Source organism: Eriocheir sinensis, chromosome 48 (genome assembly GCF_024679095.1).
Source record: "Eriocheir sinensis breed Jianghai 21 chromosome 48, ASM2467909v1, whole genome shotgun sequence".
Taxonomy (NCBI): Eukaryota; Metazoa; Arthropoda; class Malacostraca; order Decapoda; family Varunidae; genus Eriocheir; species Eriocheir sinensis.
In genome coordinates this window covers 1,473,870-1,500,277 of record NC_066556.1, presented here as the reverse complement: position 1 = coordinate 1,500,277, position 26,408 = coordinate 1,473,870, and the positions used below count along the sequence as shown (strand labels likewise).

At 44.7% G+C, this 26,408-nt stretch overlaps 1 protein-coding gene across 9 annotated transcripts in view; it reads right to left on the bottom strand.

The window, feature by feature from the left end:
- LOC126981458 (guanine nucleotide exchange factor DBS-like) overlaps window positions 1–26,408 on the bottom strand; it is an 80,613-nt gene that overhangs the window by 25,863 nt on the left and 28,342 nt on the right. For 6 of the 9 annotated variants that reach the window (XM_050832511.1, XM_050832513.1, XM_050832512.1 and 3 more), the window contains exons 3-8: window positions 19,536–19,619; window positions 11,860–11,974; window positions 11,327–11,417; window positions 9,521–9,634; window positions 8,361–8,477; window positions 485–658 (exon numbers count right to left, since the gene is read on the bottom strand). In XM_050832511.1, the coding sequence (XP_050688468.1) occupies window positions 485–658; window positions 8,361–8,477; window positions 9,521–9,634; window positions 11,327–11,417; window positions 11,860–11,974; window positions 19,536–19,619 (695 nt within the window). Of the gene's footprint in view, window positions 1–484; window positions 659–2,863; window positions 6,609–8,360; window positions 8,478–9,520; window positions 9,635–11,326; window positions 11,418–11,859; window positions 11,975–19,535; window positions 19,620–26,408 lie in introns of those variants that run through there. The other 3 variants (XM_050832514.1, XM_050832518.1, XM_050832510.1) reach the window with 2 other exon arrangements.

Genomic DNA, 26,408 nt, shown 5'->3' with positions numbered 1-26,408 from the left:
TGCTGGACTGACTGAGTGACTGAAAAGACATGAACGACCAGATGGACGAAAGGGACAAAAGAATGACTGGAAAGTGGATAAAGAGTGAAGGAGAAGGTGGAAGAGGAAGGCAAAGATGAGAAGGTGGAACGAACGAGGAGACAAACATAACATGGCCGATACATTAACCAACACTAAAACCGAATCCTGAGAAACGAAGACAAAAAAAAACATATCAGACAAGCGACCGAAAAACAAATGACTGATACCAAACCGTACGAAGGACCGAGCCGAAAACCGAACGAGGGAATGAGTGAATAAGGCAAGCGAATAAGTTAACAACCGAACCGAAGTGGACCCGAACCGAACCGAGCCGAGCCGAACGAGTAGAGCGAGTCAGCAAGACAAATTAATATATCAACTGAGTTCGTCAAGGAGGGAGTGTGAGTGAAGGGGGTAGTGATGGACCTCGCTACGCCACGCCATTTGACCTGCACGCACTCACCTGGATCTGCAGGATATAGTCGCTCGCCACCACCGTCTCGTAGTCATGGGAGGAGGCGATGTCACGCACCAAATCCATGACCGTGCGCGCGTGCAGGACCGCCGCCTCCTCCGTGCCCGAGAAGAGGCGGCGAGGGTTGCGCGCGCCCACCTTCAACCCCCGGTCCCTGTCCCTCTGTGCCGCGGGGACGGAGGGAGGGAGCGAGGGAGGCCGAGGAGCGGGGGGCGGCGCAAGACAGGGTGGAATGGGAGATGGTGATGGTGGTGACTTTGATTTCTTAGGTGTTTGTGGTTGTGTGTGGCGGGGTATGTGTGTGTGGGGGGTGGGGGGAGGAGCCGTAGGTATGTGTATGTGTGTGTCTGTGTGTGTTTGAAGATAAATAGGTTAATAGGTAGTTACAGATAGAGGAAAACAAATATAAGGAAAAAAACTGACTGATAGAGATAAACGAAGAAAAGCAATAAGAAAAACGAGTAAAATAACGAAAAGATACTGATCGCTTCTCGCTTACCGATGTGATAACGAAATAACACACGAATGTTCAACGAAATAAACGAAACTAACAAATAAAAACGAAACGAAAGCGACTTGAATCTTATCTTGAACTCGTAAGAAAAAAAAGGAACCAACGTCTCAGCGAATGACGGACGTAAACGAACATAAATATAACAAATAAATGAAATCACGAGAAAAAAAAATACATAACTAGACATCGAATAATAATAATAATAATAATAATAATAATAATAATAGTAATGCGGGGAAAGAATAATATCACAGTTTCTATTATTTGTCTTTATCTATTATTATTATTATTATTATTATTATTATTATCTTATTATTATTATTTTTACTATTATCATTTATTATTAGTATTATCATTTATGCTTGCCTTTGATATACTTAAGATGACCCAGGGACCAACAACACACTACAAGAAAGGTCAAAGGTCACTAACTATATAGAAAGATCACCATTATGCAGACACTACAAAGAGGTCATCAGCAGGTCAAGGTCAGGATTAGGTCAAGGTCACACAGCCGCACGTCCTGACCCGGGCTTCTTTTAATCAACACTTTATATTTTCATTCTCCAAAAAGGCTGGAGGGAGAGAGAGGCAGAGACCAAGAAGCGAGGTGGGGCGTAAGAAAAAATAAAAGTTAGTGGGTAAGGTCTCTGGCACTTCCTCGCACCTGCGCTGAAAAGGTGAGTCGTTAATTAGTCAGGAGAAAGGGTTTACAGGTAAGGCGTCCAGGTGCGGGTAGCTTAGGTGTCCGCCCGCTTGGTTGGTGTGTCTTCGGGGCCTAGAGAAAGGTGTGGACGAGGGTGAAAGTGTAAATAAAGAAAGGGAAAGGGTTATGGAGGTGGTCCTATGTGTGGAAGCCTTTTAAGAGAGAGGTTTTGGGGTGGTTAGGTTTTTATTTTGTTATGCTATTGAGGTTATTTGTTTAGTTCATTTATTTTTATTTGCATGCGTTGATTGTGTGAGGTTATGTTAGTATAGTGGTATCATTCATTCTCTCTTTCTTTCTTTCTTTCTTTCTCTCTTTCTCTCAACTACCACAATCGCACAATCTACTACAATCGATTTTTTTTTTCTTTTTTCTTTCACTCTTTCTCAACAACTTTTCTTTCTTTCTTTTTCTTTCTTTCTCTCTTTCTTTCTTTCTCTCAGCTACCACAATCGCACAGTCTACCACAGTCGATCTACCACAGTCGAAATCTCCTTTTCTTTCTTTTTTTCTTTCTCAACCACCATCACTACTACGATCACAACCACAATCATTTTCTGTCACCATACCATCATCACCACCATCAACTATACTTACGCCCTACCACAGTAACCACCACAGCCACAACCACAAGGTCATTCATCCTCGTCTCCACTCTTGTCAGCATCCATTCATCCACTTATTCCCCTCTGCATCCATCCATCCACTCCAATCAGCAGCTTTTACTTTCATCACGTCATCCACTAACAACAACAACAACAACAACACCGACGATGGCAATGAGTAGGACGATCATCACCATCACCACCACCATCATCACAGTCAGTCACCATCATCGTCATCACTCCCAAAGACACCAATACCTAAAGCACTACCGTCACCACCAACACCACAAATCGCTCTCATCACCACCAAGACTAACAATATAATCACCACCAAAAACACAATACCAACACCACTATCATCACCACCACCACCAACTCCCTCATCACCACTTCTCAAAACAATAACATCACCACCACCACCACCACTTCGAAAAACACCCCCACCCAACACCACCATCTATACCAACCTCCATCATCACCACCTTTTATTTACCAAGGCGGAGACAAAACGGGGCGGGGCAGGGTCGAGGCACGGGGCTTACCTGGGGCAGTAACGACGGAGCGGGGCAGGTGAGCGGGGATGTGGGGCGCTGCTTCCTCAGGTACCGCCCCAAGCAGCGACCAGCGGCCACCACGAGGCTCTCCCCTTCCGACGACCTCACTTCGAGACCCCAAAAGGAGGTCAACCAATTGTACGCGACGCCAAGGTTTGGATTCTCTATTTCCTCGTCTCCTCTAAATGTTTCTTCTTCCTTCTCTTCTTCTTCTTCTTCTTCTTCTTCTTCTTCTTCTTCTTCTTCTTCTCTTTCCCTCTGTCTTCTCTCGGCCTCCTCAATGTCCCCGTCAATTCCAGAGTCACTCCAAGATGCCGCCTGACTCGCCCCCTCACTCCCCTCACTCCACCTGAACTCCAGCAGGGATCCCTCACTCCACCTCGACTCCCTGACCGGCCCCTCACTCCACCTGGACCCGCAGCATGACCCTTCACTCCACTTTGACCCATGGTATGTCCCCTCATTCCCCGCACTCCACCTGGGCGTGTGGAATGAGCCCTCACTGCCGTCACTCCACCTGGCCTCGTGCAAGGACTCCTCACTCCCCTCACTTGGCGTCCAGTAAGCGTCCTCCTCCCCTTCGTCAGCCCACGGGGTACCTCGGCTGAAATCCCTCCCGCTGGTGCTTCTCCTCATCACGCCGGCGAGGGGGAGGGAGGCGCGGGAGGAGACCGAGGCACGAGAGGGGGCAGGCGCGAGGGGCAAAGCAAGCACGTCCCCCCTCCACTCCCAGCCTCCAACCTCGCAGCCTACGTCGTGGCGGGCGGAGGCTGGAAAGAGGTTCTCGTTATCGTAATTTCGGCAGCTTGGGGGCGGCGGCGGCGGCAGGGCGATGGGGCGCTGGAAGGGGGCGTGGAGGGGGGCGTGGAAGCGGGAGGGCGCCGCGTACCCAACCGGCAGGGACGCCACCTGAGCCTGTAATGACGGCACTTTGGGAAGGCTCCTGCAGGTGGGGCGGGAGGGAGTGGCTGAAGGCGATAGGGACTCAACCCACGGCTCTCTCAACGATGCGAGGCTGTCTGTCCGTGCACCGTCTAGAAATAAGCCAGAAAGCGAGTGTCCTTGGGGTCGTGGGACGTAAGAGACGTCCTCCAGCTTCCCCTCGAGACGCCCTTGGCAGGATGGGAGTCGAGGGGCGTCTGGGCGAGCCGGGTGAGTGTGGCATCGAGAGGTGAGAGGCGCATGATCCTGGTTGTCAATTGTGGTGATGAGTGGCTTTGACGCGGCGCTAATCCTGTCCCTCTCAAGCATGGCGGGGTGGCGCGGCGAGGCATGACAGAGAGGCGCCGTCAGGGAGGTGGAGGCAGGTATGAACGCAGGTGTGGAGGCAGGTGTGGAAGCGGCGTGGAGTGTGTAGTTTGTCTTCCGTGTGGCGGTGAAGTGGGGTAAGGAGCGCTCGTGAAGGGATGAGGCGAGGAAGGAATGCTGGAGGGACAGTCGAGAGAGGGATGGAAGAGGAGTGTAAGGAGGATCATAAGGAGGAGGAGAAGGAGGAGAGGGAGGAGGGACGGCGTGGAGGTACTGGTAAAGTGGGTTGATCATCTTTCCCGCAGGAGATGAAGGAGACGATTAGATTTCACTTCCCAGCTGCGACAGACGACAAACACACACACAAACACACAAACACGTCACGTCTGTTCTTATCGCCGCTGCCTTGGGACGTGAAGGAGAGGAAGAAAGAACGTGAGGGAAAGGAATAAAGGGCGTGAAGGAGGGGAATGAAGGACGAGAAGGAAAGGAATGAAGAACGTGAGGGTATTGTCGTTTTTTCCTTCGTTTTGTCTCGTTTTTATCACGTTCCTGACAGTCGACACGTGCCCGGGGAACAAAACAAAGCGCTGACGTTATTCTTTCTCCTATCCTTTGTTCTGTTTACCTCTGTTTGTCTTCCTGTTGATAAGTTACTGTTGACACGAGGGGGAGAATCAAGCCAAACACTCCTCAGGCACAAAACAAAAGACTGTCGGTATCATTTCTCTTATCCTTGTTTTCTTTGAGTCTGTTTCCCTTATACTTTGTTTCTTAGAGTGTTTGTTTCTTCCTGTTTGTATAAGTTAAGGAAGACACGACCGGGAGAGAGAATCCAAACATCCCTCAGCCAGAAAACAAGGATCTAACGCCATTATGTATCTCTTATCTATTGTTTTCTTTGGGTTCTTGTCTCTTCCTGTTTATGTAAGTTACGGAAAAAACATGATTGGAGGAGAGAAGAAAAGCAGATCGTAAACAAAATAACAAAAGACTATCGCTATTTTCTTATTTACACTTCGTTTCCTCCTGTGTTTTTTAAGTTACGGAGAAGCGTGAGAGAGAGACGCCAACCACTTCCCAACCACAGAACACAGCACAGCGAGGCACAAGAGAGAGGCACCGAGACACACGCCACAGCACACAGGAGCGATCACCACACACAGCACAGCGACACATCACGGTGAGAATGAGCCGATGAGACACTTTCCAGCCTCCTCAGTGTCACGCTCCGACCACAACACATGCCGTCGACTCCCTACCTACCTATACGTCTCTTTCTACCTATCTACCTCCCCTCCACGCCCTCCTCCAGCACTCTACTTCCCTCCCACGCCCTCTCCACGCGCCGAGCATTTACCCACGCACGCAGACCACGCCCTTCTTTCTCTCTGCCCTTGTCAATCAAAGGTTCGCCTTTCCAACGGGGCACATTTCGACGCTCGCTTGATTTTCTTATACTACCTGTGGAGATGACCTCTCTTGGACACACACACACACACACACACACACACGCACTGGTTTCACCGCTCGCTCGCTCCGTCATGTGTCTCCAGCGTCTCCGTTTTCACCATTCTCAGAGGTTGACCGCAGCTTTCTTCATCTCGTCCGCTGTGTCTCATCTGCGTGCTGTCTTCTCCTCCTCCTCCTCCTCCTCTTCTTTTTCTTCTTCTGTTTCTACTTTTCCTTCTTTTTCTTCTTCTTCTTCCCTCCTGCTTTTCATGTGTTATTCCTTCTTTCCTTTCTCCTCTTCCTTCTCCTTTTGCTACTCCTTTTCGTATGTTATTATCGTCGTCCTCCTACGCCTGTGTTTTTTCTTCTTTTTCTTCTTCTTCTTCTTCTTTTTCTTCTTCTTTTTCATTGGTAACGTATTTTTATTAGCTATTTTATCTTTTTATCCTTCAACGTTTCCCTTCTTTTATTCTTTTGTCCTCGTCCTCGTATCCTCGTCCTCCTCCTCTTCTTCTTTTTCTTCTTCTTTATTTGTAAATTGTATTTCATCAACCATTTTATCCTTCTTCTTCAACTTTTCCCTTCTTCCTTTATTCTTTTGTCCTTCTCCTTGTGTCCAACTCCTCCTCCTCCTCCTCCTCCTCCTTCTCCTTATTTTTCCCTCGTAATATGTCTTCTCTTCCCTCTCTCTCCTTCCATTATCCACTTCTTCATCTTCCTTTATCACCCATCTCTCTTTTCACCATCTTTTCATCTTCCTTTCTTTCCTTCTATCCTTTCCTCTTCCTCCCATTCTCTTTTCTTCTTCCTTCCTTTCCTTCCTTCTTCGCTTTCCTTCCCATTCTCTTCCTCTCTTCTTCCTAATTTCTACCATCCACTCTATCCCTTCTCTTCTTCCTATTTATTTTTTCCCCTCCTCCTTCCTTTCTCTTCCTCTGCTTATTCTTCCCTTTTTCTTCCTTTCCCTTCCTCTCTCTCTCCTTATCCTTCCTTCTCTCTTCCCTCTCTCTCCCTTCTTCTCTTCCCTACAGGCTTAATTTTGCTCCCTCCCTCTCCCTCTCTCTCTCTCTCTCTCTCTTTCTCTCCTTTACCTTATCTCCATCCCTCCTCTCTTACCTCTCTCCCTCCCTCCTCCTCCTCCTCCTCCTCTTCCCTTCTTCCTCCGTTTCATTTCCTCTCTCGACATAATGCCTCAGGATGGTGATGAATAAGGTATCTCTCTCTCTCTCTCTCTCTCTCTCTCTCTCTCTCTCTCTGCTTCTGTCTTTTCTCCTTCCTTTTTTTCGCTTATTTCTTCGCTATTTTCGTTTTTTTTTTTTGTTCTTCATCGTTATCAAGCTTATCACATTTATTAATTCTCTCTCTCTCTCTCTCTCTCTCTCTCTCTCTCTCTCTCTCTCTCTCTCTCTCTCTCTCTCTCTGACGTCATAAGGATAGTATTGCCTCAAGGATAAGCGTGACGGCCTATTAAGTAATGGTGTTCGATCCTCCTCCGGCGACAAGACGATGAACGAAAAGAATTCACGAGATAGAAGACTCCCTGAAGGCTCTCACTCTACTTATAACTCTTGATGCCTTACTTATGTTATCTATACTCTTTATTTTCCTCTTCCTATACCTCCGTTTTCTTCTTTTCTTTCTTCTGCTATTCCTGTGTTAACCCTGAAAGCTCCTCGTATACTTTTTTTATTAATTTTGTTATCTTATTTATGTTATCTATGTTCTTGTTAATCTCTTCCTTTTCTTCTTGTTTTCCTCATGATAGTTTCGTGTTGGTGATTATCCCCTTTCTTTTTCTCTTCCTTCTTCTTCCCTTTCTCTTGCTGCCTCTGTGTTGATGTTCTCTTCTTCCTTCTTCTTTAACTTTTTCTACTCCTTCTTCTTCATCTATAACTCTTGTATATATTCCCTTCCTCCTTCTTCTCTTTCTCCTGCTACCTCTGTGTTAATGTTCTTCTTCCTTCTTCTTCTTTAACCCTGTCTACTCCTTCTCCTCCTCCATCTATAACTCTTGTATATATTCCTTTCCTCCTTCTTGTACTTGGTCTCCTGCTTCTGTGTCAATCGTCGTCCTCTTCAACTTGTTCTTCCTTTGTTTATCCTCCTCCTCCTCCTCCTCCTTCTCTGGTTAATCATCCCTCTCCTCTTCATCTTGTGTTGTTAATCCTCTTCCCGTTCCTCCTCCTCCTCCTCCTCCTCCGCCTGTTCCTCCTCCTCCTCCTCCTCCTCCTCCGCCTGTTCCTCCTCCTCCTTTCCTTAGTCTTATTGGTCTTGCTGTTCTTACGAAATAGAGCCTCTTTCTGCGGCCCTCACGGATGACGACCACCACCACCACCACCACGACCCCAAAGATAGTGACGGGAGAGTGGGGGTAGAATCATCGCTGCTTGCCATTATCACCAACCATCACCACCATCATCATTACGAACAACCACCACTACCACCACCACCACTAATACCAACTACCACCATCACCACAAATATTACCAAACACCACCACCACCACCATTACCATCACTATTTAATAAAGAGATGAGACGAAAACGAAACAGGCGATCATCTATACACACACACACACACACACACACACACACACACACACACACACACACACACACACACACACACTAGCACCCCCTCAACACACCCTAACATCCTCCCTTTCATCCCCCCACACACACCCTTAACCCTTACTCTACGCCCCTTCTCCCTTACTCACTCACTCACTCACTCACTCCCCCCTCTCTCTCACACTCGCACGGGGGGGACTAACTCGTCTACTCACCACTCGCTGTTCAATCCACTCGTCATGGTTGTAAGGGATGCAGCCGTCGAGATCCTCCGTCAGCTGGTTCTTGTCTATGTAGTCGTGAAGGTCCGCCACGCAGTTACACACCACCACCTGCAGGAGACGAGACAGGTGTGACAGGTGTGAGGGTCATAACACTACCCTACTTACCTTCCCTCCCTCCTCCCTGACATACTTACCTGTACTTACCCACATACCTTCCTACATAGCTACACGATCTGTTAATAAAAAGTTTGAGAAAGTAACTGTTGACCCCTCTTTCGGCCACCTCTTTGGATTCTTTTTAGGAGCAGCGAGTAGCGGGCTTTTTTTTTATATTATTGTTTCCTTTTTTGTCCCCTTGAGCTGTCTCCTTTGTTGTAAAAAAAATAAAAAAATAAAAAAAAATAAAAAAGTCTGAACAGGTAAAAATACAGGTGTGTGATGAGAAACCCTTACTAGCATCCTTATTACATGCAAGACAGGTAAAATTATATAAGGTGAGGATGTACTAATAAAAAAACAATTAAATTAAGTGAGGTAAAGGTCAAGCTGAGAGCAAACACTAAAAAAAACTCCAACCTACTATTTCGTTCTCTTTTCCACTCTTTTTCTCTTTTCCACTTTCTCATCCTCCCTCCCACAATCTTTTTTCACTCCTCACTTTCCCCCAATCCCTCTCCTTTTCTCCTTCCCATTTTCCTATTCTCCCGCCCACTCATTACTCCCCTTTCCTCGTTCCCATTATCCCTTCCCCTTTCTTTTTCTCCTCCCAACGTTCTCTTCCTCACACTCCTTCCCTCCTTCCCACTTTTTCTCCCTCTCACACTCTTATTTTGTCTCTCGCTCTCTTTCTCTCCTTTCCATATGTTTCTCCTTCACACTAATACAAAGATCCCCTTCCTACGATCCTCCTCATTTCTACTCTTTTTCTCCTTTCCACTCTCTCTTTTTCTCCTTCTCACTCTTTCTCCTTATTTCACTCCTTCCCACTTTCTCCCTCTCATTCTCCTTCACACTAATACAAAGATCCCCTTCCTACGATCCTCCTCATTTCTACTCTTTTTCTCCTTCTCACTCTCCTTATTTTACTCCTTCCTTTCTCCCTCTCACTCTCCTCCTCTCCCCCCCACAACAAACCAAGCAGCTCTACTCACCCTAAACTTGAACTCGTCCCTGAAGATCTTGTTGGACACCTCCGAGATGGCCTTCTGCAGGAACCCGGCCGGCCTGAGCACGTAGGCGACGGTGATGAGTCCGGGGAAGAAACCCTGCAACACACACACAGACACACACGCCTCAGACACGGTAACACTATAGAAACACATCCTATATATACGCACTCATATTACGCCTCCTGATGTTTCTATTCTTCTTCCTCCTACGCCGTTTCATAACCCTATTCTTCATCCTCTTTTCTTCCATCTACTGTTCCTTCTACACAGCAACTCTAAAGACACATCCTGTATATCCACTTTCACATCCTCCTTTTCTGCTTATGTTCCTGCTAATCCTGCTGTTTCTACTCTCCTTCCTTCTACTTCCTTCTACGCCGCTTCATAACCCTATTCTTCATCCTCTTTTCTTCCATCTACTGTTCCTTCTACACAGCAACTCTAAAGACACATCCTGTATATCCACTTTCACATCCTCCTGTTCTCCTTCTGCTCCTGCTAATCCTGCTCGTCATCCTTCTGTCTCTTCTCCTACGCCTCCTTCTGACACTAATCCTGCTCATCCTTATCCCCACTTTTTTTTCTCCTCAAGCTCCCTTTTCTTTTTCTTATTCATGTTCTTACGCTATTTCATCTTCCTCTTCTTTTTTTTCTCTTTCTTCTTCTTCTTCTTCATCTACTGTTAGTCTTACTGTTCCTGTTATGCGTCTTTTTCTTCTTTCTCTCTCTTTTGTTATTTTTTTCTCCTCAAACTCCTTTTTCTTTTTTCATGTTCTTACGCTATTTCATCTTCCTCTTTTTTTTCTCTTTCTTTTTCTTCTTCTTCTTCATCTATTGTTATTCTTACTGTTCCAATTATGTCTCTTTCTCCTCCTGTTCCCATTTTTTTTGTCCGTCATTTTGTTCCTGTCCATTCTTATCCTCTACTTCTTGCTCTCCTCCCTCCCCATCTTTCTTCTTCTTCTCCTCCTCCTCCTCCTACACAGCGCCCACCAAGCAGTCATTATGGTGTTTTAGTGCCTGCCGCACCTGAGCCAATACCTGCGTCTAAGGAGGCCATACACGCGGCGCACCTGCCCTCAACACCGGTTTTTGAGGCTCACTTTGTTTACGGTCACGAGGTAAGTGTTTGTAAAGGACTCAGGTGGCGTGTAACTCTGGTAATAAGAGGTTTAATGCAGGTAAGTGTATATAAAGGATCCAGGTAGCGTATGAGTTAGTAATAAGAAGTTTAATACAGGTAAGAGTTTAAAAAGGACTTAGGGAACATATGATTCGGTTAGTATAGAGAGGAGGGTCATAACGCTACCTTATCTACCTCCCTTCCACCGCCCTAACATACCTAACTACCTACATATCTATTTACATACCTACACGTCCCTTTCCACCTGTCTAATGTTGATACAAGAGGAGTAAATATGATTGTGTTAATAAGTAGTTTAGTAAGGTATGTGTTGATATAAGATTCAGGAAACGTAAAACCATAAGACAGCTAATATAAAGCACACACACACACACACACACACACACACACACACACACACACACACACACACACACACACTACACGCAACACAAACGTCTCACTCCATTCATCCCCATGCAACACACTCCACCCCACCCTAACACAAGAGAAGATGGCGCCACTATAAACGCCTGCCTGCACCATGACGGGCTGGGGCCAATTACCATCCAGGCCCCTCAAGCAAGCCTACCGGCGTTATAGGCGTACACGTAAAAAAAAAAAAAAAGAACACAAGACAGCAACACAGCAACACAACCACTCACCGATATTTTGAGAAGCACAGTTTTGACGGAATTCCACTTGTCGTTCCGCCTGTCGATGACCAACACAAAGCCCAGATCCGCGTCCTGAAGCCTGCAACACAACGCAACACAACGCCCAATCAGATTTAAGGTCAGTACTCCGTTAGCCAGTCACAACCCAGCTCTCCTCTCCCTTTGTATCCCCGTCAGCCAATCCCTATTCAGCCCTGCAACCCGTTCAGCCAATCACAAAGCAATTCATTAAGTCCAACAACCAACCAGAGAGCAGGATTTTAAGGGGCTGTATTTTTCTGGTTTTCTTGTTCGTGAAAAAAAAAAAAAAAAAAAAAAAAAAAAAACGCAGATTCGTTCCTTCCTCCCTCTACATCCTTCCTTTACTTCTTCCCTTTCTTCTACGTTCTCCCTCTCTCCCTGCCTTCTCCTCCCTCCCATCTATTTTATCCATCTCTTCTACTCCTCCCCTACCCCCTTCTTCCCCTCTTATCATCCCTCCCCCTTCCTTCCCCCTCCCTCCCCCTCTCCCTAATACTCACGAGGGGACAGAAGTGAGGTATATGATCAGTTTGCGGTACTCCTCGTCTCCCAGCTGGGCGAAGTTGCCGCGGTCAGGGAAGGTGAGGATGGGGCAGCCCTCCCGAGACTTGCCTCCTGCGTGAGAGAGAGGGAGAGAAGAGAGGTGAGTGGAGGGAGAATGGAAGTGAGTGGAGGGAGAGTGGAAGTGGGAGGGAGTGTTGGGAGTGTTAATAGAGAGGGAGGAAGAGTATATGAAGGAGAGGGATAGGGAAGCAGAGTGGGAGAGGGAGAGGAAGGAAGGGAGCGTGAGGGAGGGTAAGTGGGAGAGGGAGGAGAAGACAGCGAGAGGGAGGGAGTGTTGGGAGAGTGTTAAGAGGGAGGGAGACAGAGACAGAGCGAGAGGGAAGTAGAAAAGAAGACACAAAATCGCGTGAGTGAGGGTCCAACTCTTTTTCTTCCCTCGTATGTCTGTGAGAAAGAAGTGTCCCTGATCAGCTGTGCGAGGTCTCAGCTGCAGTAGCGAACTTTATGGGCCGCCTTGCCCCCGCCGCGTCCCATCTGCGAGGGGAAAACAGCGCCGTCTACAGCTGCTGCGTGTGTGCGTGTGTAGCCGCCCGCGAGGAGCTCCAAGAAACACGAGCTATCCTTGAAAGCGCTCGTTTTCTTTTACTATCCAATATCGCTCCCTTCCACTTTCTTTATTGTCTCGCCGCGCAGACTTTAACAGGAAAAACAGATTACCTCCCCTCGCCAGCGCGGAAACAACGACGAGGAGGGAGTTTACAGAACGCCCCGTCAGATGCCGCCACGCCATCACCATCACTCTCAGCCTCCCACCCTTGGCAGGCACAGCAGTTTTCTCTTCACCAAACAAGATGAAGATAAACACAACCAAAGACAAGGGGGAAATATTCTTAAACATTTCGGCGCCCAACCACATATTTAAAAAGGCTTTCGTGGTAGTTTTTAGCCTTTCCGGGAGTAGTTTTATGGCCCCGGTGGTAGTCTGACCCTTCTTCTGTACCATGAACCTAAAAACACTCATTTGAAAAGGCTTCCGTGATAGTTTTGGGCCTTTCCGAGAGTAGTTTTATGACCCCGGTGGTAGTTTGACCCTTCTTCTGTACCATGAACCTAAAAACACTCATTTGAAAAGGCTTCCGTGATAGTTTTGGGCCTTTCCGAGAGTAGTTTTATGGCCCTGGTGGTAGTTTGACCCTTTTTCTGTACCATGAACCTAAAAACACTCATTTGAAAAGGCTTCCGTGATAGTTTTGGGCCTTTCCGAGAGTACTTTTATGGCCCTGGTGGTAGTTTGACCCTTCTTCTGTACCGTGAACCTAAAAACACTCATTTGAAAAGGCTTCCGTGATAGTTTTTGGCCTTTCCGAGAGTAGTTTTATGACCCCGGTGGTAGTTTGACCCTTCTTCTGTACCATGAACCTAACAACACTCATTTGACAAGGCTTCCGTAGGAGTTTTGGGCCTTTTCAGGAGTACTTTTATGGCCCGGTGGTAGTTTAACCCTTCTTCTGTACCATGAACCTAAAAACACTCATTTGAAAAGGCTTCCGTGATAGTTTTGGGCCTTTCCGAGAGTAGTTTTATGACCCCGGTGGTAGTTTGACCCTTCTTCTGTACCATGAACCTAAAAACACTCATTTGACAAGGCTTTCGTAGGAGTTTTGGGCCTTTTCAGGAGTACTTTTATGGCCCCGGTGGTAGTTTAACCCTTCTTCTGTACCATGAACCTAAAAACACTCATTTGACAAGGCTTTCGTAGGAGTCTTTGGCCTTTCCGAGAGTAGTTTTATGACCCCGGTGGTAGTTTGACCCCTGTGGACATCAAGGTCACGGTGGTATACACACAAACATATACATTATACACATACATAAGGCAACCCGTTCACAGCGATGGAATACATGTAAACTTCCTTGTATACGTAAGAAGAGAAATGGTATTGGGAAAAGGGGAGCTTGCAAGTGTATTTTCTCTCTTTTTTTCTTTCTTTTTCTTTTTTTTGTTAAAGCAGTGGGCGTGAGGAAGAGGGATTGAAGGTGAGTGCTCCAAAGTTTCACAAGAGGAGGAGGAGGAGGAGGAAGAGGAGGAGGAAGAGGAAGAGGAGGTAAGGAGGAAGAGGAGGTAAGGAGGAGGTGAGGAGCAGGAGGAGGAGGAAGGAAAAATAAAAAGAAGAAAAAGAAGAACAACAACAAGACCAACAAGAAATAAATAAATAAAGAAAAGTAGAACAGAAGAAGAACAGGAGGCGGAGGGGGAGGAGAAGAAGGAAGAGTAGGAGGAGGAGGAGGCAGAAGAAAAAGAAGACAAAACAAGAAAAGACAAACCAAACCGGAGGGTCAAAAAAAAGAAAAAAAGGAAGAAGAGAAACTGGAGGAAACAAACAACGAAGCGAAAACAAAGAAAAAAAGACAAAAAAACAAGAAAAAAAAATGGGAGATAAAAACAAGTGGACGAAAACAAGAAAGGGAAAGGAAAGAAGAGAAGAGAAGAGAAGAGGAAAGAGGAAATAAGAGGAGAGGAAAGGAGAAGGAGGAGAAGAGTTTAGAAGTTACGGAAGAGATTGATGATATTGGAGCTGAGAAGAGAGGAGAGAAGAGGAGAGGAGAGGAGAGGAGAGAAGAGGAGGAGGAAAGGAGAACAGGAGACGAAAGGAGAGGAAAGAAGAGGTAAAATAAAATAAAAAAAATAGAAGTTAAAGTAGAGAATTGTGAAACGGTGATGCTGCGGAGAGGAGATGAAGAGAAGAGAAGAGAAGAGAAGAGAAAAGAAGAAAAGAGAAGAGAAGGGGAGAGGAGAGAAATAAGGAAAAAATAAACAAAAATAATCGTGAAGGTGATGCCAGAAAGAGAGAAAAGAAGAAAATAAAGAAGAGAAAAAGAAGAGAAGAGAAGAGAAGAAGAGGGATAGGAGGAAGAAAACAAGAAGAGTATATAGAGAACAAGGAAAACAGTGATGATAAAGAAGGAGGAAGAAAAGGAGACAGGAAAATTTGCAAGAATATAATGAGGAGGAGGAGGAGAAGGAGGAGGAGGAGGAGGAGGAGAGATGATGGAGCCGAACGAGAAGTTAAAAAATTATGATAAAAGTTGAGAATAAAGAAGAGAAAACGAGCGAAAGACGAGGAGGAGGAAGAGAGGAAGAAGAGGAGGAGGAGGAGGAGGAGGAGGAGGAGGAGGAGCAGCAGGAAGAGGAGGATTAAAGGCAGGGACAAGGATGAGGAAGATATCTATTTAATCGTATAAGGAGGAGGAGGAGGAGGAGGAGGAGGAGGAGGAGGAGGAGGAGAACATTACCTGTCCAGTCCCTTCAACACACCTGAACTAAACTAATTAAAGCCTAACCTAATAACACACACACACACACACACACACACACACACACACACACACACACACACACACACACACACCTGTCTTCCTAAATCCCAATGAAGCTTAACTAACTTTCAACCCGCGCTCTCCTCCTCCTCCTCCTCCTCCTCCTCCTCCTCTTCCTCCTCCTCCTCCTCTTCCCCTTCTAATCTTCCTTCGTCTTCTTTCTCTTCGTTTTCTTTTCTTTCCCTTCCCTTTTCTTCCTCCTCCTTCCCCTTCCTTCCTTCTTTCCTTCAATCCTTTCTACTTTCCTTCTCTTCCCTACCTCTTCCTTCCTTCCTTCCTGCATTCCTCCATTCAATCTTTCCTTCTTCCTTCCTTCCTTCCGTCTTTTTCCTTGCCTTCTTCCCTACCTCTTCTTTCTTTCTCTCCTCCCCTTTCTTCCTTCCTTTCTTCTTTCTATGCTGCCAATATCTTCCTTCCCTTCCTCCTCTCCTCCTTCCCCTTCTTCCCTCTTTTCCTCCTTCCCTTCTATCACGTCCTCCTTACCTTCCTTCCTTCTTTCCTTTCTTCTACCAAATCAACGTCTTTATATTCCTCTCCCTCCTTCTTTTCCTCCCTCCTTTCTTCTTTTCCTCCCTCCCCTCCATATTTTCTTTCCTTCTTTCCTTTCTTCTACCAAACCAACATCTATATTTTCCTCTCCCTCTTTCTTCCCCTTCTTCCTTCCTTCTTTTCCTCCCTCCCCTCCATATCTTCCTTCCCTCTCTCCTACCAAAGCAACATCTCTATCTTCCTCTCCCTCCTTCCTCTTCTTCCTCCCTTTCCTCTCCCCTTAAATCTAATCAGGGGGAATAATCTTCTCTCCATCACCCTCTATTCGTCTCTCTCTCCCTCGCAATATTTATCTCCCCTCACTGATCCGCCGTTGTTTGTCTCCCCTCTCCTTCCCCGCCTCCCTCATCTCCCTCTTCCCTCTCTTCATACACGCTAACTTGATATCAGATGCTCTCTCTCTCTCTCTCTCTCTCTCTCTCTCTCTCTCTCTCTCTCTCTCTCTCTCTCTCTCTCTGCTTCTTTATTCTTGTATCTGTTTATTTTTCTTCTTCATCTTCTTCCTTTTGTTTTCCTTTTCCTTTTCTGCTTCCTCTTCTTCGTCTTCTCTCTCTCTCTCTCTCTCTCTCTCTCTCTCTCTCTCTCTCTCTCTCTCTCTCTCTCTCTCTCTCTCTCTCTCTCTCTCTCTCATCCTACACAAACTCCATCCTTGTCCTCTCTCTCAAACTCCCTAAGGCGTCCAAACTCTGGCTATCCCAAACTTTCTCTCTCTCTCTCTCTCTCTCTCTCTCTCTCTCTCTCTCTCTCTCTCTCTCTCTCTCTCTCTCTCTCTCTCTCTCTCTCTCTCTCTCTCTCTCTCTCTCTCTCTCACTATATTCGATAAACGTTATTTCTCCTCTCCCTTTCTCTGCCGGCTTACACGCTTTTTCCTGTTGCGTCATTCATTAATTCCGGACTAATTAAATGGCGCCTTTCCTCTCCAATAGACGCTTTCCTCTAATTCCTTTTTTTATTTTTTTTTATCTTTGTTTTTCCAGTTTAATTCAAGGTGTTTTTCGTATTTTTGCTTTCGTTCAATTACCTGATTGCTTTACTCCCTTTAACGTAACTCCTTTCTTTTGTTTCTCTCTCAGCTGTTCGCCTCGTTTTCATTTCTCCTCCTTTTCCACCTATTTTCATTTATTCTTCTTTTTCTTTCCTTCATTTTCACCATCTGTCTCCTTTTTATCTATGTCTTCCTTCCCTTTTCCCTTAATTTTCTATCTATCCTTTTTTCAATCATTTCCTCTTCGCGTTCTTTATCTCCCTTCTTTCTGTCTGTCTTCCTGTTTCTCTCTCCTTCATTTTCACCATCTGTCTCCTTTTTATCTATGTCTTCCTTCCCTTTTCCCTTAATTTTCTATCTATCTTTTTCAATCATTTTTCTTTGTCTTCTTTATCTCCCTTCTTTCTGTCTGTCTTCCTGTTTCTCTCTCCTTCATTTTCACTATGTCTCCCTTTTTTTCTTATCTATCCTTTTCGATCATTTCCTCTTCGCCTTCTTTATCTCCCTTCTTTCTGTCTGTTTTCCCGTTTCTCTCTCTTTTCATTACCCATATATTAATACTTATTCTCCTTTCCCATCCTTTCTTCTTTCAACTTTTGTCCAGTCTTTTTCCATCTATCTTCGTCCTCCTTTTCCATATATATTATTTTCCGCTCTATTTTCCATTCATCATCAATTTTCAACACCTCCCTTATCCTTCTTATTCAACTACTCTTCCCACTACCATCACCACCACCATCACCACCACCCCCTTCATCACAACCACCACCACCACCACTACCCCCCCTTCATCACCACCACCACCACCACCCCCTTCATCACAACCACCACCACCCTTGACCATCTCGATCCTTGCCGATTCTGAGCTCGTTCGGATAATTGAATTTTAGCTCAAGTTCATATAAGAGAGAGAGAGAGAGAGAGAGAGAGAGAGAGAGAGAGAGATACATACATACATACACACATACATACATACATACATATATATACACACATACATACATTGAGACAGACAGACAGACAGACAGACATCACCTTCATAACCTTACCCTTACCGTCCCACCCTTGACCTTGTTCCTGCCCTTCTCACCCCCTGTCTTGACCCTAGTTCGAAACCCCTTTACGGGTCCCCTGCCTCCCCCACCCCCCCCCACCCCCCATTTTCACTCCCTGCCTCTACTTGAACATTTACTTATTAACGATCATACAAATATATTCTAGTAACACTCTCTCTCTCTCTCTCTCTCTCTCTCTCTCTCTCTCTCTCTCTCTCTCTCTCTCTCTCTCTCTCTCTCTCTCTTCCTCCTCCTCCTCTTCCTCCTCCTTCCCTTCACTTTCCTTCCTGTTTCTCTTCTTCCTTCTCCTTTTCGTCGCTGTTAAATGCTCTGCCATCCCTAACCTACATCCTTCTTCTTCTTCTTCTTCTTCTTCTTCTTCTTCTTCTTCTTCTTCTTCTTCCTCTTCCTCCTCCTTTCCGTAACTTCACAGTCCAATCACCTACATCTTCTCCTCCTCCTCCTCCTCCTCCTTCGTCTCTTCATCTTCCTCCTCCTCCTCTTTCTTCTCTTCTACTTACCTCCCACTGATCCTCCTCCTCTTCCTTCTCTTTCATGTTCCTCCTCCTCCTGCATTTCCTTCTCATCCTTATTATTCTTCCTTCCTTCCTTCCTTCCTTCCTCCCCCTCCCCCCCTTTATCCTCGTTTATCCCTCTTCGTCCAGCGGTAATTCCATCATCACTGCCCCATCCATCTCCCGCTTCCCCCCTCACGCCTCATCTTCCAGTCTTCACCTCCCCATAAAACGAATTACCTGTCAGAGTCTAGTTACATATAGTCCGCCTCTACGTCAAGCTTTTTCTCTATCTTTCTATTTTCTCTCTTCTTCGTCACTCAGCCTTTTATCGTTTCATCTTCTTTCTGTTTCCTTCTACTTTCATCTTTATCTGTCTCTCTGCTTTCTCCCTTTTCGTTAAACTTTTTCTCTCTTCCTTCTGTTCCGTGTTCTCTACTTTATTTAGCCTTTCCTCTCTTTCTCATCTTTCTATTTTCTTTCCTCATCCTTTTATTTTCTCTATGTGATTCTACTTTCTTCTTCCTCTTCTCTCTGTTTCATTTTACCTTTCTTTCCTTTCTCTTCCTCCTATATCCAATTCCATGCCATTTTTCTTCTCCCTGTTTCCTTTCCCCTCCTTTCTTTACTCGTTCTTTCTCTTCTATTTTCCTTTTCTACCTCCCTCTTCCACTTTCATCAATCCACCTTTTCGTGTCTTTCATGAGGGAAGTTTTATGGTATACAGATTATAAGGACATGACCTGGTAAGATTTCGTTCTCTGTAATGGAGGCGAGAAAAAGTTAGAGGAGGAGGAGGAGGAGGAGGAGGAGGTTGAAGATGACCACGACAAATAAAGATAAAAAAAATGGAGGAGGAAAAGAACGAGGATAAGAAGATGAGAGAAGAAGGAAAAGTTGTAAAAGAGGGAAAAAGATGAAATAGTTGATGAAATATGAGTTGCAAATGGAGGAAGAAGAAGAAGAAGAAGAAGAAGAAGAAGAAGAAGAAGAAGAAGAAGAAGAAGAAGAAGAAGAGAGAGAGAGAAACGGACGAGGAAGAAAATTAACAAGAAAATTACTCAGAAGAAAGAAAACAAAACAAAAACGTAAGACAGACAGACAGATAGAGACAAACACACACACACACACACACACACACACACACACACACACACACACACACACGGGTTCACCTGGGCGCGGGCACCTACCTGTGATGATGGCGTACTGGGCATGAAGGAGCTCGCTCACATCCCTCACGCTCAACGCACACCCGCCCTCCTCCAACACATCGTCTGGGGGGAGAGGAAGAGGAGGTTAGTGAGAACATAAGAACGTAAGGAGTCTGCAAGAGGAGGAAGGGGAGCGTCGGTTGTCAGAGCGGGAGAGTGAGAGGGAAAGGTGACTAAAAATTCCTATGACTAGAAATTAGACTATGAATCCGTTACAGCAAATTAATAAGACTAATAATCAACGTGACTGGAAATTAGTATGAGCTGAAATGAATGTGACTAGATTATAATGTGACTAGAAATTAATATGACTAGATTTTAATATGACTTGAAATGAATACAAAAAGAAATTAATGTGAACAGAATCGACTAAAAAAGTTTAAATGCGTAAACGATAGTGATATACAAGGAGAGAATTACTTGATATTTTAAATCGTATACGAAGACAGACAGGAAAAAAAGAGATAGAGGGGAGAAGGAGAGAAGGTAGAAGGGGGAGGAAAGGGGAGAACGAGAGAGGGGAGGAAGAAGGGGAGAGAAGGGAAACAAGCGAGAATGTCGAGGAACCTATCTCACAGCTAAAGCCTTGAAGGAATGATGCAAATGTCTATGAATCTAAAAATACACCAAGAATTTAAAAAAAAAATGTAAATGTAAAGAAATACTTGGACTGTAAAAATATTTGTTAATTAATGCAGGGTTACAAATTATAGGACATGGTAGTCGAGAAATTTCAACGTAAAATATATTAAGATAAGTAATTGATTAATAAACAAATAAATGCTTGCACTAACCAATAACAGGAAACAATCTAAGGACTGCGCACAAAACATATCAAACCCACCAAGAAAAATATTAGGATAAAAAAATACAAAAATCGTCCCATGGAGATAAATAAAAAACAAAAAAATACATCACCCCCACCACCACCACCACCATCATCTTGTTTTCCTTGTTTTTTCCTTAATATAATCGACGAGGACGTTTTTTAATACCTCACTAAGTCTTCTACACACACACACACACACACACACACACACACACAATAACAACCCTTTTCTTTGCATGACTCAGAATCATGAATCATTAAAAACTTCGTCTCCACAATATGAATTCATCCTCAAGGTCGGTCACACACACACACACACACACACACACACATCCGCCCCCTCCACACACACGTCCCCCCACGCACACAGAAGCCCCCCGTCACACACAAACACCCCCTCCCCCTCCCCACCCCCCCACCCCACACAAACACAATAACCACAATCATCACCATTACGCAGACACACACGCATTAACTTCCCCGCCCAGTCATTTGAGGGCACGCGAGGCTGCTGCTAATGCCCGGCCTGACAAGGCTCTCGCGGCCCCGGCAGCGTGCGACTCCTCCCTCATTGGGCTTTGCTTCGTCAACCCCCTGATGGCCGATGCTTGCCTTGCTAATGGGTAACGAGAAGGGGAGAGAGGGAAGAGAGGGAGATGAAAGGAAGAAGAGAGGAAGGGAAGAGAAATAGAGAGGGAAGGGAGTAGACGCAGAGAGAGGGGAGGAGAGAGATGGGATGAGAAGAGGTAGAGAAAGGGGAGGAGATGGAGTGGGAGAGAGGAGGAAAGGGACAGATAGGAAAAAAAAGATAGATGGGAGAAGGAAAGAAGATAGAGTAAGAGGGAGGAAAGGGGAGAAAGAGAGAGGGGAGGAAGAGGGAGAGAGAGAGAGGGGGGGGGGGGCAGGAGAGGGAGAGAGAGAGAAAAGAGTAAATAGAAAATGAATGCTGGGAGTAATTAGGGGAGGGTAACGAGAGAGAGAGAGAGAGAGAGAGAGAAGGGGAGTAATTAGGGGAGGATGAATGAACACGGAAATGTGAACTTGTATATTGAAAACGAGGATTATAATTGATGAAAGCTCTCTCTCTCTCTCTCTCTCTCTCTCTCTCTCTCTCTCTCTCTCTCTCTCTCTCTCTCTCTCTCCAAGGGCCCTTTTCATTCACGTTCTCCCTCCCTATTCAAAATTTAAAGAGAATATACCAGAAATTTCTATAAGCCATGAGAGAGAGAGAGAGAGAGAGAGAGAGACCATCACACCTTTAGCGAGTCGGAAGGTAATTCGCTTTCCTTAATTTCCAAAGTTCTCTCTCTCTCTCTCTCTCTCTCTCTCTCTCTCTCGTCCTTCATCATCCTCTTATCTTTTCTCTAACTTCCTTTTTTTTCCCTTTTCATTACCCTCTCTCTCTCTCTCTCTCTCTCTCTCTCTCTCTCTCTCTCTCTCTCTCTCTCTCTCTCTCTCTCTCTCTCTCTCTCTCTCTCTCTCGGGAACAACACGGGATCTCATTTGACAACATCTCGTTTTCTGAGTCACAATTTTGTTGCGAATTTCTTTTTCTTTTATTTTCAGGTATGACTTAATTGCATTCTTCCAAAACAACGAAACATATACACAGTCAGGTCTTAGAGGCGTGTTTATGCATATTTTTAAAAACATACTCCTTATTCCTCCTCTTCCTCTTCTTCTTTCTTTCTTCCCTTCTAAATCCTCTAATTATTTCGCTTTCTTCTTCTGTGCTCCAAAAGTGTCGTCATTATTACCCCTGTCTGTTTCTTCTTCCTCCTCTCCTCCTCCTCTTCCTCTTTCTTTTCTCTCCTACACTTCTCGAATAGTTTCTTCCGCAGGCTGCCCACTCGGCCTCCTCCTCTTCCTCTTCCTTTCCCCTCCTCTTCCTCTTCCTCCTCCACCTTTTCCTACTCTCCCCCTCTCTTCTCCTCTTCAACAAAACAAGTGTCAAGGGCAACAAAACACTCAAGACGTTAAGCTTAACCACATAATGACATAGAGACGGAGAAGAGTGGCAGAAAACGTAACCTCTTAATGGGAGACTTAACCAAAATGTCCACGAACCCTCATCACACTGACCTTTCCGTGACTTTAAGCGAGGAAAAGGAAGGAAGGAAGAGAAGGAAGAGAAGGGCAAGGATGTAAGTCAAGGCAGAGAATGAAGGATGAAGGTGAAGGATGAAGGAAGAATGACCCGGTGTTGCGTGCCAAGTGAGAGGAGGAGGAGGAGGAGAGGAAGAGGAGGAGAGGGAGAGGAATAATTCAGATCGTGTATTCGTCCTCATGTCTGACTGAGCGCCACAATGGAGTGAGTGAGGATGAGAAGCGCGTGTGAGGATTATTAACTGACAAGCAAGGGAGATGAGAGGAGGAGGAGAAAGGAGAAAGAGGAAGGAGGAGGAGAAAGGGGAAAGAGAAAGGAGGTAGAGAAGGATAGAGTAGGAGGAGATAGAGGAGAAGAAAGGAGATGATGGATAAAAGGGAAGGAAAGAGAAAGGAAAAAGAGGATAAGGAGGAGGAAGAGGAGAGTGTACGGGGAGGGAGAAGAGTAGATAAAATTGAGGAAAAGAGATAGATAAAGAGGAGAAAGAAGAGGAACTAGAGTAGGAGGAAAAAGAGGAGGTGATAAATTACAAGGAAGAAGAGATAGAGGAGGAAGAAAAAGAAGAGAATATAAGCAGGAGGAAGAGAAGAGATAAGGAGATAGGAAGAGGAGAGATAAGGAGAGGAAGTAGAGGAGGATATAGAGGCGGAACAGGATGAAGAAGAGAACGACGAACATGCAAAAAAAAAAAAAAAAGTAAACGTATATAATTAACAAGAAAAAAGAACAAGAACAGGAACTAGAACATAAAAGAAGGCGATAGAGGTTGAAGAAGAAGAAGAAGAAGAAGAACAACAACAACAACAACAACAACAACAACAACAACAACAACAACAACAACAACAACTAGAAGAAAAATATCCCCCCAAAAAAGAATTAGTCGATAGAAGTTGTTGATGAAGATGATGAAGATGATGAAGATGAACGACCCCGGTCCATCACAATCACAATTTTTCTTGGTCGTCATTGGCAAGATAATGGTGGAAGTATAGCGATTAAACTTGAGTTACAGGAGACTTATATTAATCACCGCCTTGCCTTCCTTACGAGCAGGAGGGAAGGGGGAAGAAGGAAGGAAGGAGGCCAAAAAAGAAGTAGGGAAGGATGACAAGAGAAAGAAGGATGGAAGGAAGGAAGGAAGGAGGCCAAAAAAGAAGTAGGGAAGGATGACAAGAGAAAGAAGGAAGGAAGAAAGGAAGGAAGGAGGCCAAAAAAAAGTAGGGAAGAATGACAAGAGAAAGAAGGAAGGGTGACGAAGGAATGAAGAGAAAGGGAAATGTCTTCAGGAAACAAATAAAACGTTTAAAGCAAGATACTAAAAATACCAACACTAAACGTTTGAAAAAAGCATATCCGCTGCAAAGGTCAACACACACACACACACACACACACACACTCGGGAAAGGTAAACAGGAATCAAAACAACTCTCATCAAACGAACCACACGAGCGAGCGAGCGAGCGAGTGAGCTGCTTCAAACACGCCGTGGTCTGAAGCCTCGAAATACCACCGACGAACCGGAACAACAAAAACGAAGAGAGAAACGCAATGACGAAGGTGAAAAAAAAATAATACGAAATGAAAAAGACGAAGCTACTGAAAGGTATAGAAAAATGGATAACGAGATGGATAACTTGAGAAAAAGAAAAGATAAGTACATGGATGCAAAGATATAGATAGATATAGATAGACATAAATAGAAAGATAGATACACGGGTAAATGGATGTATATAGATAGATAAATACCAGGATAGATAGATAGACAAATAAATCAAGAGAAAAAGAAAAGAAGTAAAAGTTGGAGCACGAAGAGGAGGAGGAGGAGGAAGAGGAGAAGCAAAATCATAACCAGAAGTGATAAAAGAGGAGGAGAAGAAAAGGGCCGAGGATTAGGAAGAAGAAGAAAAGGAAAAAGAGGAACAAGAAGATGACGAATAAAAAGGAAAAAGAAGAGGTGGAAAAGGAGGAAGAGAAGAAAGAAAACGAAATATTAGGATGACGAGATGAAAAAAAGATGAAAAAAAGATGCTGGAGGAGATGATGACGATGCAGATGACAAGATGAGAGAGAGAGAGAGAACACAATGAAGGAAAAGATGATGAGGGAGACGATATGAAGATGGTGGCTTATATAGCTTTACCAGGAAGAGAGAGAGAGAGAGAGAGAGAGAGAGAGAGAGAGAGAGAGAGAGAGAGAGAGAGAGAGAGAAACACCTGAGCATCGTGGGTAATTTGATGAGAGTGAGGCTGCATATTACACCTGAGTTTTCCTATTATTATTATTATTATTATTATTATTATTATTATCATTATCATTATTATTATTATTATTATTATTACAAGAACCAAAATAACAACAACAACTACTACTACTATTACTACTACTACTGCTACCCTCCTAATCCTCCTCCTCTTCTCCCTCCTCCTCTTCCTCTTCCTCATTCTCCTCTTCCTCCTCTTCACCATCATCATCATTAGCAAAAAGCATTAAAATATTAACAAAACTTCCGTCGCAAACTTCCTCGCGTCAACACTATAAGAATTACAACACAAGCCCCGCAAAGTTTTCCCAGAAGAAACACAAACAAAGGAACACAAAATAATAATAATAATAATAAAAATAAGAATCCCAAGTCTTATATATTTTTCCACCGCTCGTCTTGTCCTGCGGCGTTTTGGAGGAGGAGGAGGAGGAGGAGGAACCAGAGAGGAAGAAAAGAAGGATAAGAAGGAATGAAAACAACAATGACAAAAAGAAAATAGAAGAAAGGATGAAAAGAAAGATAGGAAGGTAGATGGAAGGAGGAAGAAAGGAAGAAAGAAAGATAGAAGAATAAAGAAAGAAAAAAAGAAAGAAAGAAAAAGAAGCTGATGAAGAAGTAAAAGAAGAAAGAGGAAAATTACTTCTTTTCATGTATTTTCCTTCTTTCATTGCCAAACCAAAGAAGAGGAAGAGGAAGATCTTGATACAGGTAGAGGAGGAGGAGGAGGAGGAGGAGAAGAGGAAGCCAGATAAGGACAGGAATGAAGAGGAGGAGGAGGAGCAAAGAGAGGAAAGAAGGAAGTGGAAGGAAGATAAGAACTCGCCTCCTCTTTCCATACCTTTCCTCTCCTCCTCCTCCTCCTCCTCCTCCACGTGTTACCTGTCACACAATACCTGGACGAAGGGAATTTGAATCTACCTTGGTCCACCACATTGACCACCTCTCTCTCTCTCTCTCTCTCTCTCTCTCTCTCTCTCTCTCTCTCTCTCTCTCTCTCTCTCTCTCTCTCTCTCGTGGCCATAAAGACGAAAATAAAATCTATATTACCAATTTTGAGAGAGAGAGAGAGAGAGAGAGAGAGAATGTAAGAATTTAGATTGCAGAGGCATGACCGTAATGATACATAGAAAAACACACACACACACACACACACAAATGTACCATGACGTGTAGTTAACCTTGAAGAGAAAGGAAGTTAACACAACATCAAACATTCCACATCGTCACCACCACCACCACCACCGCCACCACCATCACCATCACCACCACCACCATCACCACCACCACCACCACCACCATCACCACCACCACCACCACCACCACCACCACCACCACCACCACCACCATCACCACCACCATCACCACCACCACCATCATTACAATATTTTTTTTTTTATAACTCCATTTTCCTCACCATCATTATCCACCACAACCATCTTTATCAACACCACCTTCATCACCATCACCATTCATCACCATAACTCCTTTCTAGCGTATCTTCAGAACCATTGATTTAACTATTAACCTACTACTACTTCTACTACTACTACTACTACTACTACTACTACTACTATTACTACTATAACTGTTACGGATATCACTACCACTACCACCACAACCACCACCACCACCACCACAATCACCATTTTCTCT